At 41.8% G+C, this 14,839-nt stretch overlaps 1 protein-coding gene across 3 annotated transcripts in view; it reads right to left on the reverse strand.

Moving 5' to 3' along the window:
* The window catches only part of LOC123023319 (ras-related protein Rab-3B-like), an 80,698-nt gene that overhangs the window by 44,388 nt on the left and 21,471 nt on the right, over positions 1-14,839 (reverse strand). For 2 of the 3 annotated variants that reach the window (XM_044429838.1, XM_044429839.1), the window contains one exon: positions 5,840-6,067. In XM_044429838.1, the coding sequence (XP_044285773.1) occupies positions 5,840-6,067 (228 nt within the window). Of the gene's footprint in view, positions 1-5,839; positions 6,068-14,839 lie in introns of those variants that run through there. The other variant, XM_044429841.1, reaches the window with a different exon arrangement.

Raw genomic sequence — 14,839 nt, forward strand, 5'->3', positions numbered from 1 at the left:
CTGACATCCTGTAACTCAAACCTGTTATTCTATGTCTTGCACTGTGGGATGATTGAGAAGAAATTCTGCACTTCCTCTGAGTGACAGCCTTTCAAGTACTTGCAGAATTTTATCATATCTCCCTTCAGTTTTCTCTTCTTGAGGCTAAACATGCCCAGTTCTTTCAGTCTCTCCTCCTAGGGCTTTGTTTCCAATCGCTGGATCATCTTCTGAACCCTTTCCAGCTTGACCGCATCTTTCTTGTGGCCCCCAAAGCTGGACTCAATACTCCAGATGAGGCCTAACCAGTGCTAAGTAGAGCGGAACTAGTACTTCACAGGATTTGGAAGTGACACTTCTATTTCATGCAGCCCAAAATAGTATTTAGATGCTAATATTAAAAAAATAAGTGTTTGAGGTTCACAAATCTCATTGCTCATGAGTGGACTGCTCTTCTGAATCAAGACAATTTCTGAAAATAATGTCTTAATTGGATCATGTACTGGCAAACAAATACAACAACATTTATAAAGAGAAATATGAACTCCTATAACACAATACTCATTATTTCCTTTCAATTGCAATGTACAATGTGATTAAATTTGGAGTTGGCCTAAATGATATTTCAGAGTTCCCTTCCTGCTCAGTGATTCTTAATGTGTAGGGGTTTGATGGGGTTTGATTTGGAGAGAAGAGAGTAAGTGGAATCACTAGGGCTTCTGAAGATAATTTTGAGAGCTCTGACAATGTAGTCAAGCACTTACTTAACAAAGAGATAGACCGAAAAGGGTGGAGGTGTGGGGAGACATCTCTGAATGGATAGACTCTTCTGGAAGGGACGTATATAATTTAAGAATCAGGGCCTACCTTCTCCCCTACTGATTGTCTAGGGATGCGGTAATCACATTCTCTTTGAAGAACCTTCCAGAAGGTTTTGGAAGAAGAGTCAAAATCAGAGTGCTGAATTTTTTATCAATATTTGGAGGTGGGCTGCCTTGTCTCACTAGAGATAAGCAGTAAACTTCAGGGCAACACTTGAGGTGTTAATTTAGTGAGCCTTTACTTATGCTCAATGTGGTTATATATGTGTAAATAATGCAGATTCTGCAAAAAAAAAATGCCATAAACTTCCAGTGACCTCAATGTGAGGCACCAAACTATGGGTTAAACATAGGTGTACCTGGAGTTCTGGAGTGTAGGATCATAATAATTAACAACAGCAGCAACCTAGATTAACCTTTCACAACTTGGTGTCCTATTACCCTACATGTTTTAGGATCATGGTAGCCATTGCTGAAGGGAGCCGCCATTCAACACATCTGGAGGATGTTATGTTAGGAGGGACTGCTCTAAATCATCTTAAATCCTACGGTAATCTTTGCCTGCTTCTTGCAATCAAACATATTCCATGATTATTTTTACTTCACAGTTGGGTAAGGCTGGAATTAAGTGCATTTTTGAAAGAATGAAAAGAGTTAAAATATTTTACATGTAGACAGCTGCAGGAAAATTGGTTTTGAAAAAAGAAAAAGAAAGACTATTTTGGCATAATTAGTGGTTGTCAAGTTTTAATTTGCTTGAATTAGCCACACAAAAATAGGTGGTGTTATATATTTCTACTTGCAGCTGTGCAGGATTGCTGACGAACTGCATTTCTGCCGTTCATCAAAACTATTAATATCCACCAAAAATCTCATTCATTCGCTTTTATAATGAATATGAGATAGGACTATAAAGTTTCATTAGTGCTGTAAAAGCTAGGAATATTAAAATTTTCTTTGAGTCTACTGTTCACAGTCACTAGCAAGATAGCTCCAGCTAATGCTGTGGACAACGACCCAGAGCAAATCCCAGTTTAAAAAGCTGTAACTTTCAGTATCTTCCGCTTTCTGACGAGGGAGTGGAAGTGAAAGGAATGGAAATCCACCATAATTTCCTGCCCTCAATTGCTGTTCAGTACTACTGCCAAGTTAGCTTTAGATATCCTTGTGTGTGAACCCTCCTACCAGCTTGAATTGGGGAAAGGGTAAGAGAGCAACCATGTACACAAAACAGCACCAGCATCCAGTGTGTATCTGTAGCTTCTCGTCTACCTGGGACCCAGATTAACCTATGTTCTAGAAGCCAACACTGGCCTCCTGGGGTTCCTGATATGTCTATGCCCCTTCCCCTGGCCTCATTTCCATTCTTCCAACCACCAATTTTTTGTTGGTTTCCTAGCTCTTGCATCGTTTTCCTCCAATGTATCTGCTAAGGCTTTGTTCCTAGCAGTAGGAGAATTATTTTCATTTATGTATTATATTTATATCCCATCCATTTTCTTCTTTAAAGTACCTAAGGCGGCTTATATGATCCTCTTTCTCCTTCTCTCCATTTCATCCTCACAACAGCAACCCTGTGAAGCAGGTTAGGCTGAGAGTGAGTGACTGGCCCAAAGTCACCCAAGGGGCTTCATGCTTGCCTGGGGGAATGGAACCTGGAACTCTCAAATCCCAGTCCACCCACTTTAACCTCTATGTCACACTGGTCTTTTTGGCCACACCCCTTTTGCTCCCAGTTCCCCTCATCCCTGGACTATACCCCACTCTCCTTAGGATATCTCCGAAATTTAGCTCAACCTTCAGGCAGAAATAGGTGCTGCTCTCCTAGCCTAGCTGGTGATGTTAAGTGTCCTGTTACAAGTAGTTATGTTTAAAAATGACAATGGAGAAACTACATACCCTGCTAGTAGCTCTGTGTGTGTGCATGTCCGTGTGTGTGTGTGTGTGTGCGCGCATGCATATGCATGTGGCCTTTCGCACTAAAAAGGTTGTGCACCCTTGAGGTCAGCCTTTCATATGTGAGCGCCTGTTGCTGCACTTATTACCTGAAAATGGTAGTAATTTGTTGTAACATTAACACTTCCTCATAGCCTTCCTGAACTTGGAGGGGAGAGGCAATTCCCAGCTTTCCTGACCATTGGCCATATTGACTGAAGCTAATGGAAGCAGAAGCCAGGTCACAAAGGCTGTTCAAGCCTGTAACATTTTCATGGGATTTGCAATCCTTTGTTGTACCTTATCTCTTCTCTTGCTACCTAAGAAATTCACACAAATACCAGGGGAAATTGACCTGTTAACTGCCTAAATTGGAAGGAAATGTGCAATACAAAAATAAGCTGCTAAAAATACATGCTCCTTTTATCTTTTTTGCTTATATCACAAGTGCCATTATGATAAGACATAATAATTTAGACAGCACTATGGTTTGTATGATAGGCACCATTCCCTTTCCCTCTCTCTGTGTGCACGCACTGGCACAGTGCACTTAATGCACTCTCCTCTGTAACACTTGAAAACGAAAATGCGTAGGAAATTAAGCCTAGGAAAATTCAGTCTGCATACAGTAAATAGTTAAGTGACACACACCACTCTGCCCCAACTCCTACACATTTTTTCTGTCAATATATGCAGTTATTCAATACCAAAAATAGCCAAATAAATAAACAGATGTTTGGGCATGCAAAGCAGGGTTTTGTTTGTTTGTTTTTTGTTTGTTTGTTTTTTTTCATTTATGGTCCATTTCCATTCATCCACTTGGGTTTTCTCCTGGTCTTTGGAAAACATTCTTCTCTGGCTGCTAGGCAACCTGAGTGTACAATACTGCTCCCGCCATCTGTTCCGACTTGTGCTAGCTTACCTTTTTGTTTGCTTTTTGTTCATAGGTTTGGTGTTGTTTAAATGAGAAAACTGTGCATGAGCACAACAGCTTTCCCTTTTTTAATCATTAATTAATATTTTGGGGAGTTCAGAACGGAGTGCCATGGAAGATGCTTCATGGGAGAAAAAGGAAGGTTATAAATTAGTTTCTCCAAGTGCAATTCTGTGTTTGTCTACTCAGAAGTAAGTCCTATCAAATTCCATGGGAGTTCTTCTCAGATACGTAAGTGGATATAGGACTTCAGCCTTAAATATATATGCTAAGATCCAAAAAACTGCTTAGATTCACACAAGGTTTTGTACTAGTCTACATAATTTCTGATGTATGCTTCTTTGTACAACTGAAGAATAAGGAAACACACATTTCTTTGGAGACCGCCCCCAAAATTATTTTAATATAGTTATTTATTTAAACACTTGTATCCACCCTTCCACACTGAATGCAGGCAGGTCACAGTAAAAATACTGCTAAGATATGAGATAATAAATTCATAACAAAAATAAACATTGGAAAAGCAGCAGTAAAAGCATGAACATTCCCTCTGCTCCAAAAGCAGTTTTAGAGTTCTGTTTAACAGTGCACTCCTAGCCATGTTTACTCAGAAGTAAATCCTACCATGTTCAACAGGGCTTACTTCCAGGTAAATGTGTATAGGATTTATAGCCTCAGGCTTGGCCATGTTGGCTGGGGAAGATGGGGGTTTGTAGTCCAACAGCTCTGGAGAGCAGGAGGTTGAATAAGGTTGGCCTAAAAGGAAATGTCACATTTATATGAAGTCCAACTCTCTTAACCAGGTAGAAGATAAAATGGAGTAGAAAGAAAAGCAAAACAAAAAAATCTTGCGTGAGGATTATAAGTGTGGTTTTTCAACTGCTTTTTAAAAAAAAACAGTTTCATTAATTTCAAATAGGTTCCATATATTTATCCCAAATGCAATCTATATAGATGATTACAGTTTTAGGGGGGAAATGGAGTGATGTGCCCAATGGGTTACACCTGCACAGAGCAGTAATACCTGGTGTCTTTTGGAGCTGTTTTTATATTGAAAAGAATGAACATATTTTGAAAAGAGCCTCATAATGACTGGATTAAGGCCTTTGAGTCATGTTTCCTGATTATATGTATTCATTCATTTCATTATACAAAGGTGCATACCAATTTTCACAAAGGTTTCATGCAGTATCATTACCACTAAAAATTATAATAAAATACAACAAAATGATACAATAACACATCATTATTAATTAGCAATAAAGTTATATACTTTTCTGCATACTGCAGATGCTGACTGACTGGGTCACAGCTTGGGAAAAGCCTTTATGATCAGATGGACCTTAAACTGGCTCTAAACTTTGGATGCCCATCAAATAGCAATTGTTAATGCATTCCCTGGGGTGGATGATGGGGGCTAAAGGAAGCTTAAGCAACATGTGGCACCACCAGAATGAGTCTTTTTGAAGACTGCAGAGAACTGGCAGGAACATAAAGGGTGAAATGATCCCTAAAATAACCTGGTCCCAAAAGGTTTGGGGCTTTATTTGTTAACATCACCCTAAATTAGGCCTAGTGGCTTATTGGCAGCCAGTGCAGTTCTTTTAGCAATGATGCAATTGCAAGTGTTAGAAAAATTGAATATATTTTCAAATGAGTTTGGAGTTCCATGAATCTGCACATTAGTGCAAGCACAATGAATGCTCAAACACTCATAAATAAAACCTAATGTTGTCAATGGCTAGGCAACAGAAAGAAGGATGCCTGACAATCTGCAAAACACAGTAAAAACAGATTAAACCTCTCTATATATGGCTAGCATAACATACTGTTCAAAAGAAGTCTCTGTTAGCCACCTCACTGCTGCATCCCACACCAGCTGCAGCTTCTGAACCTATAGATCTGTGAAAGGAATTTGACACCTGAAGAGATAAAATAAACTCTTTGATAGCCCCTAAAGGGTAGTAAGGACAGATTCAGACACAGACTCTAAAAAGAACTCAAAACCCAGTTTATTGTATAAAGCCTTTGTTTTAAGAGGTTAAAATACATTAATCTTCTGCTGAAACAAAGTACAAACAAAAACCACTGTAAACTATAAGCATGCAGTGATCTGGGATTAATCCACTTAATGATAAGATAAATGATTCAGGAGTGATTGTGTACTTACCCAGATCTGTAGTTTTACCCTCTTGTCATTCCTGTAAACAGTCTTCACTTTGAAATCAATTCCCACTGTACTGACAAAGGCTGGAGTGAAAGTGTTGTCGGCATATCTAAAGAGGAAGGATGTCTTGCCCACGCTGCTGTTGCCAATAATCAGGAGTTTGAACATATAATCAAAGTTCTGGTCAGAAGCATCCTTGTGTCCAAATCTGGTATCTGTTACAGAAGCCATCTAAGAAAACAACAGCACCCATTTTTTTCTCTCTCTCTCTTCTCTGATTATTTTATTCAAGGACAGAACATTTTTATTGTGATCCCCTTACTCATGTTCCACCATCCCAATTTAGTGCTACCTAACAAGTGACTAACAGTATCACTACTAAACAACAGCAACAAAAGCACCTGTGTTCTCCATTAAAAAAATAAAAAACAATAGAGTACAATAGTTTTACTAGGCTAAGTCAAAGATCACAAAAAGTACAAGCTTTTGAGATATGCAGATTCATCAGACAAGATTTTACAAAATGTTTGTTTGGGGTCTTTTCAGTCACTGGCTTTTTCAGGATCTTAAGAGGAGGTTTTGCTGACATTCAAATTGGTTCTGCCAGGTGCAGTGACAATATCAGTTTGAGGGCCCTAATGACCACTAGAAGCAAGAAAGGAGCGGACGAAAACCAGGTGTTAGCTTTCTGTGCTTTCCTGAGTAAACCAGACAAGGTTTCTTCACTGGTGAAGTAGATACCCACACTGACAATATTGTCTCACACTTCCACTCCAGGAGTCATACATATAACCAGATATAAGGATCCAGAAAGAAGAAATATGTGCTTTTTCATAAATGCCTGACATAATTCAAAGATCTGTTCATAGAAAATGCTTCCGTGCACATAGCACCTTTACTGGAGAGGGATGTATTTGGACAAGACATACTACTAATTTCTGTTTAGTTTTATAAATAAAATACTTGGGTAGATAATTGTGTAGATCATGTTTAAAGCAAACCTGAAATCAATGCAACTTAGACCAATTTAATTCCCTTTGATTGCAATATGTCCACTCTAAGCATGACTTATACTGGATCTAAGGCCAAGTCTATTCCTAATATTAAATCTCACTATTAAATACAATTCCAGTACAGGTATATCATGGTGGCTTTGAAACAGAGTTCACTCAGAGGGTTGTAAGCACCCACTGCAGCATGCGGGGTGCAGCAGAGGGTGTCTCTACTGCACTACACCTCCCTCTTTGCATTTTGGTAGGATGTATGTGTTCAGGAATCTAGCTGAGATGCTTCAAACAAGGAGCGAAGGAAGATGGAATGCCTCATGTCCTGGTGGCCCTAGTCTCCTTCTCCCCCTGCCTCTGGAAACAACCCGTTTCCCCCTTTGCAAAGGTGCAGCTGGTGAAGTTGTTCCCTGACAGCTTGGATGAGTCTGCTGCAGCTCCAGTTCCCAGCTCCAAGGCTGGAACATGGTCTTTGACTTCATATCTAGAATCTGAATGATCTTATGCTCACCCCCAAAATGATGTCAGGGACCCGCAGGATTATTCTCACAAGGATTATTAATCCTGCCTACATTAGGTGCTAGTATGGAAATGAACGTGCTGGGTGTCATTGTTGGAATTTAATAATGGGTAACATTTCACAAAGTAAAAGAAAAATACATCCAACTTTGTGGCAAGAAAAGATGGGGCTACCTGGCTTCCAGATTGCCTTAATTTCTGTAGTGTTTTACGGAACACGAGAAATGTAACTTGTAAGACCCTGTGAGAAGATAGATTCTGTACATGCTTTATCATTCTAGTACCACAGAATGGGTTTCTTACATCTGGAAAAAAAATCCAAAACAAATGACTAGCCTTGTTCATAATAAAAGAAGAAAGGATTCCAAATAAAATTTTGATAGTGGAAGTACTAAATGCAATAAAACTGAGTTATGGTAGACTAATTTGAGAAACCTTCATGTGAGCAAGGAATATCTTCACCATCAAAAGGAGTGCTGCCAATTACCCAGTCAATTTAAATGTAGCGCTTATCCTTGATTTGCTCCTTGTACATTTCCCCACTGGGAGATTCACTAGTTCTTGGCAATATAGTGGTTCCCCATTTACCATGTCAATTTCTCTCTAAGTGGGCATTGCAAGGTTGATTGCTTGTTTAGTTCTCCCTGAGGAAAAACTGCTGTGCTTCTTAGCAATTTAATAACAAGTTCAAAATCCATGAGAGTGGTACAGAGTAGCTTATAAGCATATCTGTCCTGAACTCTATGAGGAAAGGCAGCAAAGGAAGGAAAGGAAAGGTACACGTTTTAAATAAATAAATAAATAAAATCCATGTGAACAAACAGCAGTTTATGTGGTAAAGCTACTAATTGCCCTCACACATTCTCAAGCCCATAAATATCTCTTGCATCCTCAATGTGCTAAGACAACCTCAGAATGCATGGAGATAAACTGTGAGGCTGATATCTAATACTGGAACTACTTCTGTCACTGGAACTGAGAGAGGGGGTGATTCTTCCCCATCAGAGCAGATTTTCAAAAGGGGGAGAGAGGGTGTATATTCCACTCACATAATGTCGGATTCCACCCCTAAAAATGGGAATCCCTAATCCTGTGTATTCCCTGGTCCCTAAACTCAGTTGCAGCATCTCTGCCAAAAAATGTGCAGTCTCCATGCAACACTGGCCAAATAGTTATGTTATTAGCTGCATATATCTTTGAATACGTATAACTTCTTCCATTGTTTAGAGAGAAGTTAGTGTCAGACAACCTAGTGTGAATCAGTACTACTGCCATTTGTTCAGCATTGACTGAGTGCTAGCCAAAGCCATGCAATGCCCATGGCCTTTGCCACTACATTGCTTCTGAAACTTTCCAGCTTCCGGATTAACGTTGCTCATCAACAGTGCATTCCTGTGGCATCCAGCAACCTAGACTACTCTTGTGGAGCTGGCAGGCATTTTTGTTTTCTTTTGGTTGTCACTCCTCCCTGGGTGTGTTCAAAGCCATCAAGCCACCAAGTTATTCATCCTAGGAGTGCAGAAGGTACACAGGTACATTGAAGTTATTGCCCCTGCTCTAGCATTAAACTTCTTCCTCTTTCTTTCCATGCTGGGAGAGGTACAATGTTCCCAATATAGAGAGGATGCTGCAGGTGCCACTGGGTGTCCCCAGTGTTGAGAGTGCCTGGCTTTGTGTGGCCACTGGTGTTGCAGATGTTGTGAGTTGCATGAAGTCATTCCACTGGGAAGTAGCTGCACTTCCTCATGTTGGCAGAGTCCCTTGTTTCATGCAGTACCCAGCACCCCTGGAAACACCACATGCCGTGCACATCTACACTACTAGCGCTGAGAAGAACAGCTGCCTCGAAGAGAAGGCCATAAGGAAAGCCATGCTGGATGAGAATAAAGGTCCATCCAGGCCAGCTCCCAGTACACATGGTGGCAGACCAGCTGACCACAGGATCACTCAGTCAGGATGCGCAAGTCCTCCACCCACCCAAGCTCCTCAGCAACTGCTACATGCAGGCATGCCACCTGCAGCAAGCAGGCTAGTACCCACTGATAACCTCCTCCCCCATGGATCTGCCCCATCCCCTTTTGAAGCCATCTAAATTGGTGACCATCACTACTTCCCGTGGAAGCAAATTCCATGGTTGAACTATATGTTGTGTGAAGAAGTCCTTTCTTTTATCTGTCCCAAACCTCCCTCCAGTCTGCTTCATGGGATGACCCTGGGTTCAAGGAAGAAAAATGTCTCCCTCTTCACTTTCTTCACACCATGCATTATTTGAAACATCTCTGTCATGTCTCCTCTTTCTTGCCTTTTTTCTAAGCTAAGCAGGCCCAGTTGATGCAGCCACTGCTCATACAGGGGTTGATTCAGCCCCTTGATCTTTTTGGTTGCCCTGCTCCGCATGTCTTCCAACTGAGACTCAGTGCCCTTTTTCAGGTAAGGGGCAGAACTGAAAAAATATTCTAAGTGTGGTTGCACCAAAGATTTGTATAAAGGGAGTACAATCTTGGCAGTTCTATTTTCTATTCTGTTCCTAATTATGCCTAGTATGGAGTTTGCCTATTTATTTATTTAAAATATTTCTATGCCGCCCCCATCGCAACAAAGCCTCGGGGCGGCTTACAGTAAGAACCAAATTATACAATAAAAATATTAAAACCCGGTGCATCTCGGCTTAATTTTTCTTTTTAAATCCTACAAATAACCAATAAATTAACACTTAAAATAAGTTTTAAATAAAAAGGTCTTAGCCTGGCGCTGAAAAACAAATAACGACGGTGCCAGGCGGACCTTTTTCACACTAGCTGTGCACTGGGCCGACATTTTCATTGACCTGTGCAGCACTACCCCAAAATTCCTTTCTTGCTCTGTCACTGCCAGCTCAGATCCCATCTGCCCATACCTGAACTTGAGATATTTTGTCCCAACATGCATTGCTTTACACTTGCTTACCCTGAACTGCATTTGCCATATTGATGCCCATTCTCCCAGCCTGGAGAGATCCCTTTGAGGCGCCTCACAATCCTGTTTGCTTTTAAATAGTGTGGTGACATCAGCAAACTTGACCATTTCACTGCTTACTCCAGGAGGCTTTGCAAGATGGATTAAGGAATCCTGTGGGCTAGATAAGGTCCACAGACAAGGAGTTGTGCACTCCTGCTTTATGCAAAGGGAAATATCAGAGGAAGCTGCTTTGAATCAGGTCACACAAATTGCCTTTCTAGGACAGGTACTGTCTACTCTGGCTCACAAACTCTCAGGCATAGGAGTCCCAATCTTTTTGAACATGTGGGATGCTTTAACTTGGAGTCTGAGCAGGGGGGTGGACACAATGGCCTTCTGTCCCCTTTCAGCTCTACTATTCTATGATAGTGGGCATAATTTGGAAACTGAGAAATTGTTGTGGGCACCACCACAAAATGCCTAATCAGTGGATCACTGCCAAGGTGTCTACCCGTCTCATCTTAGATCTTAGGTCACATCTTATTCAGTGAAAACTTTTGTTGTATATCTATTGGACATGCAGTACTTTTTAAATAAATTATTGTATAATTCACTGAATTGTCAGAGGTGAAATATGGCCAATGTGTCCTTCAAATGTATGTTTTGATACCATCCAGTAGTTGTTCTTGTACTGAAAGGATCTTTAATATTCACTGAGGTACATGTTCATTTAAATTATGTACCTGCTTCATGGAAATTTACAAATGGAAGAGGAAATTGATTTTCTGTGCACTTCTGACGGCTAAAGACTGATATTTCAAAACTGGAAGGATAAATACACATCTCCTATAATGCAATTAAGGACTTTGCAATGTTTTTAATAGATGAAAAGGTGGCAAAAAGACAACAACCTTTTGGGATATTTGGTCTGCTTTTGTTGAAACCTATGTAGAATTGATAGTAAGTTGCATGCCTTTCATACAAATCCATATACAGTGGTACCTTGGCTCACGAACGTAATCCGTTCCACAACTCTGGTTGTGACCCAAATTGGTTGTGACCCAAGTCAAATTTCCCCATAGGATTCAATGTAAATAAGGTTAATCCGTTCTGGCCCCTCTGAATGTGGTTGTGAGACAATTTTGGTTGCGAGCCAAGTCAAATTTCCCCATAAGGTTCAAGGTAAATAAGGTTAATCCATTCTGTAACTATTTTTTTAAATCAGAAAAATTTGAAGCAAAGTGACAAAGAACAACAAAGTAACAAAGTACTGTACAGTACAGTGGAGAACACTAACCTAGGTGCGGGGGAGAGGTTATGTTTTGAGGGAGAGTCCCCCTCCATAAGGACATTGGGGAGATCTCTTTCAGGGGTTTCCTCTCTTCTTTGTCTCTCAGCTGCAGGGACAATTTTGGTGAAAAATCTGTCTATAGTCACTTCTTTTTCCTGCGCTGCATAACCCTCTGGAAATGAGAGACCATGTTATCGTTCATCAGATTCAACACTCTGTTCGTTACAGTTATGGGGTGGTGCTTCTCAAAGAAATCCTGGCACTCATTCCATTTTTTCATAATGGATTGTATCACATCACTGCTAACCTCCTCCCTGTCTTCCTCTTCCTCAGTGGAATCCTCCTCAGCAAGTGCCTTCTGCTCTCACTCTGGAGTTCAGCAAGTTCTTCTGTCATCAGCTCCTCTATGTCTTCCCTGCACAAACACAACTGCGAACAACTGGGGTGGGGGGCGGGGGAGATGGCCGCGATCGTGCTGGTTGTGGGGTGGGGGGGGAGATGGCCGAGACTGTCCCCCTCTTTCCTGCAGGATTACGCACGTCTTCCCTGCACGAACGCAATTGCAATCGTGGCCATCGCCCCACTCAGGGGTGGGGGTGGGGAGATGGCTGCGATCTTGGTTGCCACCCAATGTGGAGTTCGTGACCCACGTCAAAATTTTCATGAAATTTTTGTTTGTGACCCGATTTGGTTGTGAACCAAGGTGTTTGTGAGCCAAGGCACCACTGTACTTATATTAAAAGGGGGAAATTAAACCATTTTGTGTGCCTGCAGGCATCATATAGGGGGCCCCTTCACAGGTACCCTTGGAGGTTCCTGTGGACATCATGGGGATCTCTGTTTTGCAGTCACACAAAGATCTCTCACATCACTGCTACCTGATCCTTTTAGCGGAGATGCCAGGGCTTGTACAGAGGAGGGTCTCTGGCTCAGTAGTGGAGCACACACTTTGCATGCAAAAGGTCCCAGGCAGAGAATGGAAGTTTCTTGCCTGAAACCCTGTAGAACTACTCCCAGTGACTGTCAACCCTACTGGCTAAATAGAAAGGACCTCCCTGAGTTTCTGAATGTGGGCAACTTTCTTCGTATAATTATCAGGCTCACCTATTAATCATTCAGCATACAAAATGATCCTCAAAGTACTGGCTAGTAGGGCCTAGTTAATGAAACACATGTCCTAGCTATACAAAAGCAACCATTAAAAATTGTTCAGAGACATAATCTACTGCTCTGACTGTTTTGTGGTACAACTATGAGTCACGAGATGCATTATGCATTTGATATCTAGTTTTCCCATACAAAAGGGCAGGGAATATAAACAAATTAGACTGAGGGTGCTGAATCCAGTGTGTTAACACATCACTTTTGCAAATAAAGCACAATTGCTCCCAATAGCAGCCTAATCACAGAGAAGCAAGGAGAGCAGCACCTGAGAGGACAGGGCTGAAGCAGAACTGGGAATGGAAGGGAAACCATAAATCCCATTACAGCTTTGGTTAAATCTACTTGTTGAGGTAATGCTCACTAATACAAAGGGGATGATTTATGCAGCTTCCTTGAATGTACAGGAGTTAAACCATACAGCACTGTGCAGGGAGAAGGACGGGGGAGTGCATCCCTGTTGGTTCTTCTGGACCTCTCGGCGACTTTCGATACCATTGACCATGGTATCCTTCTGGATAGACTTGCGGGATTGGGGGTTGGAGGCACTGCTCTGCAGTGGTTCTGCTCCTATCTCAACGGTCGATTCCAGAAGGTAGTGCTGGGGGACCATGTCTCTATGTCATGGCAGCTATGCCATGGAGTACCACAGGGCTCCATTCTATCCCCTCTGCTATTTAACATCTATATGAAACCGCTGGGAGAGGTCATCAGGAGGTGTGGGCTGCGGAATCATCAATACGCTGATGATACCCAGCTCTACCTCTCATTTTCCACTAATCCAGGTGAGGCAGTGGCTGTGCCGAACCGGTGCTTGGCCGAGGTAAGGGAATGGATGAGGGCAAATAAACTGAAACTCAACCCAGACAAGACGGAGGTCCTATTGGTTGGCAGATCGGGTTTCGGAGAGGGTGGATTTGACCTGGTCCTGAATGGTGCAACACTCCCTCTTAGGGATAAGGTCCGCAGCTTAGGAGTACTCCTCGACCCGGAGCTTTCTTTGGAAGCACAGGTGACAGCGGTGGCGAGGAACGCCTTCCTTCAGCTTCGGCTGATTAATCAGCTGCGTCCCTACCTGGAGTACGACTGCCTGGCGACGGTGACACACGCGCTGGTGACTTCCCGCCTGGACTTCTGTAACGCGCTTTACGTGGGGCTTCCCCTGAAGACAGTCCGAACACTTCAATTGGTGCAAAATAGAGCTGCCAGGTTGCTGACGGGGACGGGGCGTTATGCTCACATGACTCCAGTCCTCCGTCAGCTTCACTGGCTTCCCATTGAAGCCCGGGCCCAATTCAAGGTGTTGATTATGACCTATAAAGCCCTAAACGGCTTGGGTCTTGGCTACCTGAATGAGCGCTTATGTCCGTATATGCCCGACCGCCCTTTGAGATCTGCGGGAGAGTCCCTTCTCCGGGAACCCTCCATGAAAGAAATTAGGAGAGTAAGTACCCGGAGGTGGGCTTTCTCTGCGGTGGCGCCCAACCTATGGAATTCACTCCCCAAAGAGTCGTTACTGGTTTTTCGGCGCCAGGTAAAGACCTTTTTATTTAAACATCATTTTAATTGTTAAAACATATGATCTGGCCAGGGCAACTTCTTCTTCCTTCTCTTTCTCCTCCTATATTTTTATTTACTTAATTTATACTGATAATTTTAATCTTATATTTGTAAATCAATGTATTTTTTGTATTTTTGTATTTAATGGTAATTTATTATGTGCTATTGTATTTCAATGTATTTTATCGTGTTGTAAGCCGCCCCGAGGTTTCAGCAAGGGGCGGCATAGAAATGTTATAATAATAATAATATCTTGTGTGCAATAAGTTGTGTGGATTCTCTCACAAAGCTCATGACTGGACTGCCAGGTTCAGTTGATACAGGAAAAAGCTTGGTATGGACTATGAAGGATGAACCCCAACCCCAAATATTCAAACAAATCAGTTTGCTGTATAAGCATCACTGCACAATTCCAGTTTCTCATCTTTCCACTATGATTCAGTTATATGACCTTAGGATTCTGGCATTTTGGAAAAAGGTTTCACAGGACATGGCAGGTGTTGAGATTTCTGCAGAAAATATTAATGCCCA

This window comes from Varanus komodoensis, unplaced genomic scaffold (genome assembly GCF_004798865.1).
Source record: "Varanus komodoensis strain SLA01 unplaced genomic scaffold, ASM479886v1 scaffold20_1, whole genome shotgun sequence".
NCBI lineage: Eukaryota > Metazoa > Chordata > Lepidosauria > Squamata > Varanidae > Varanus > Varanus komodoensis.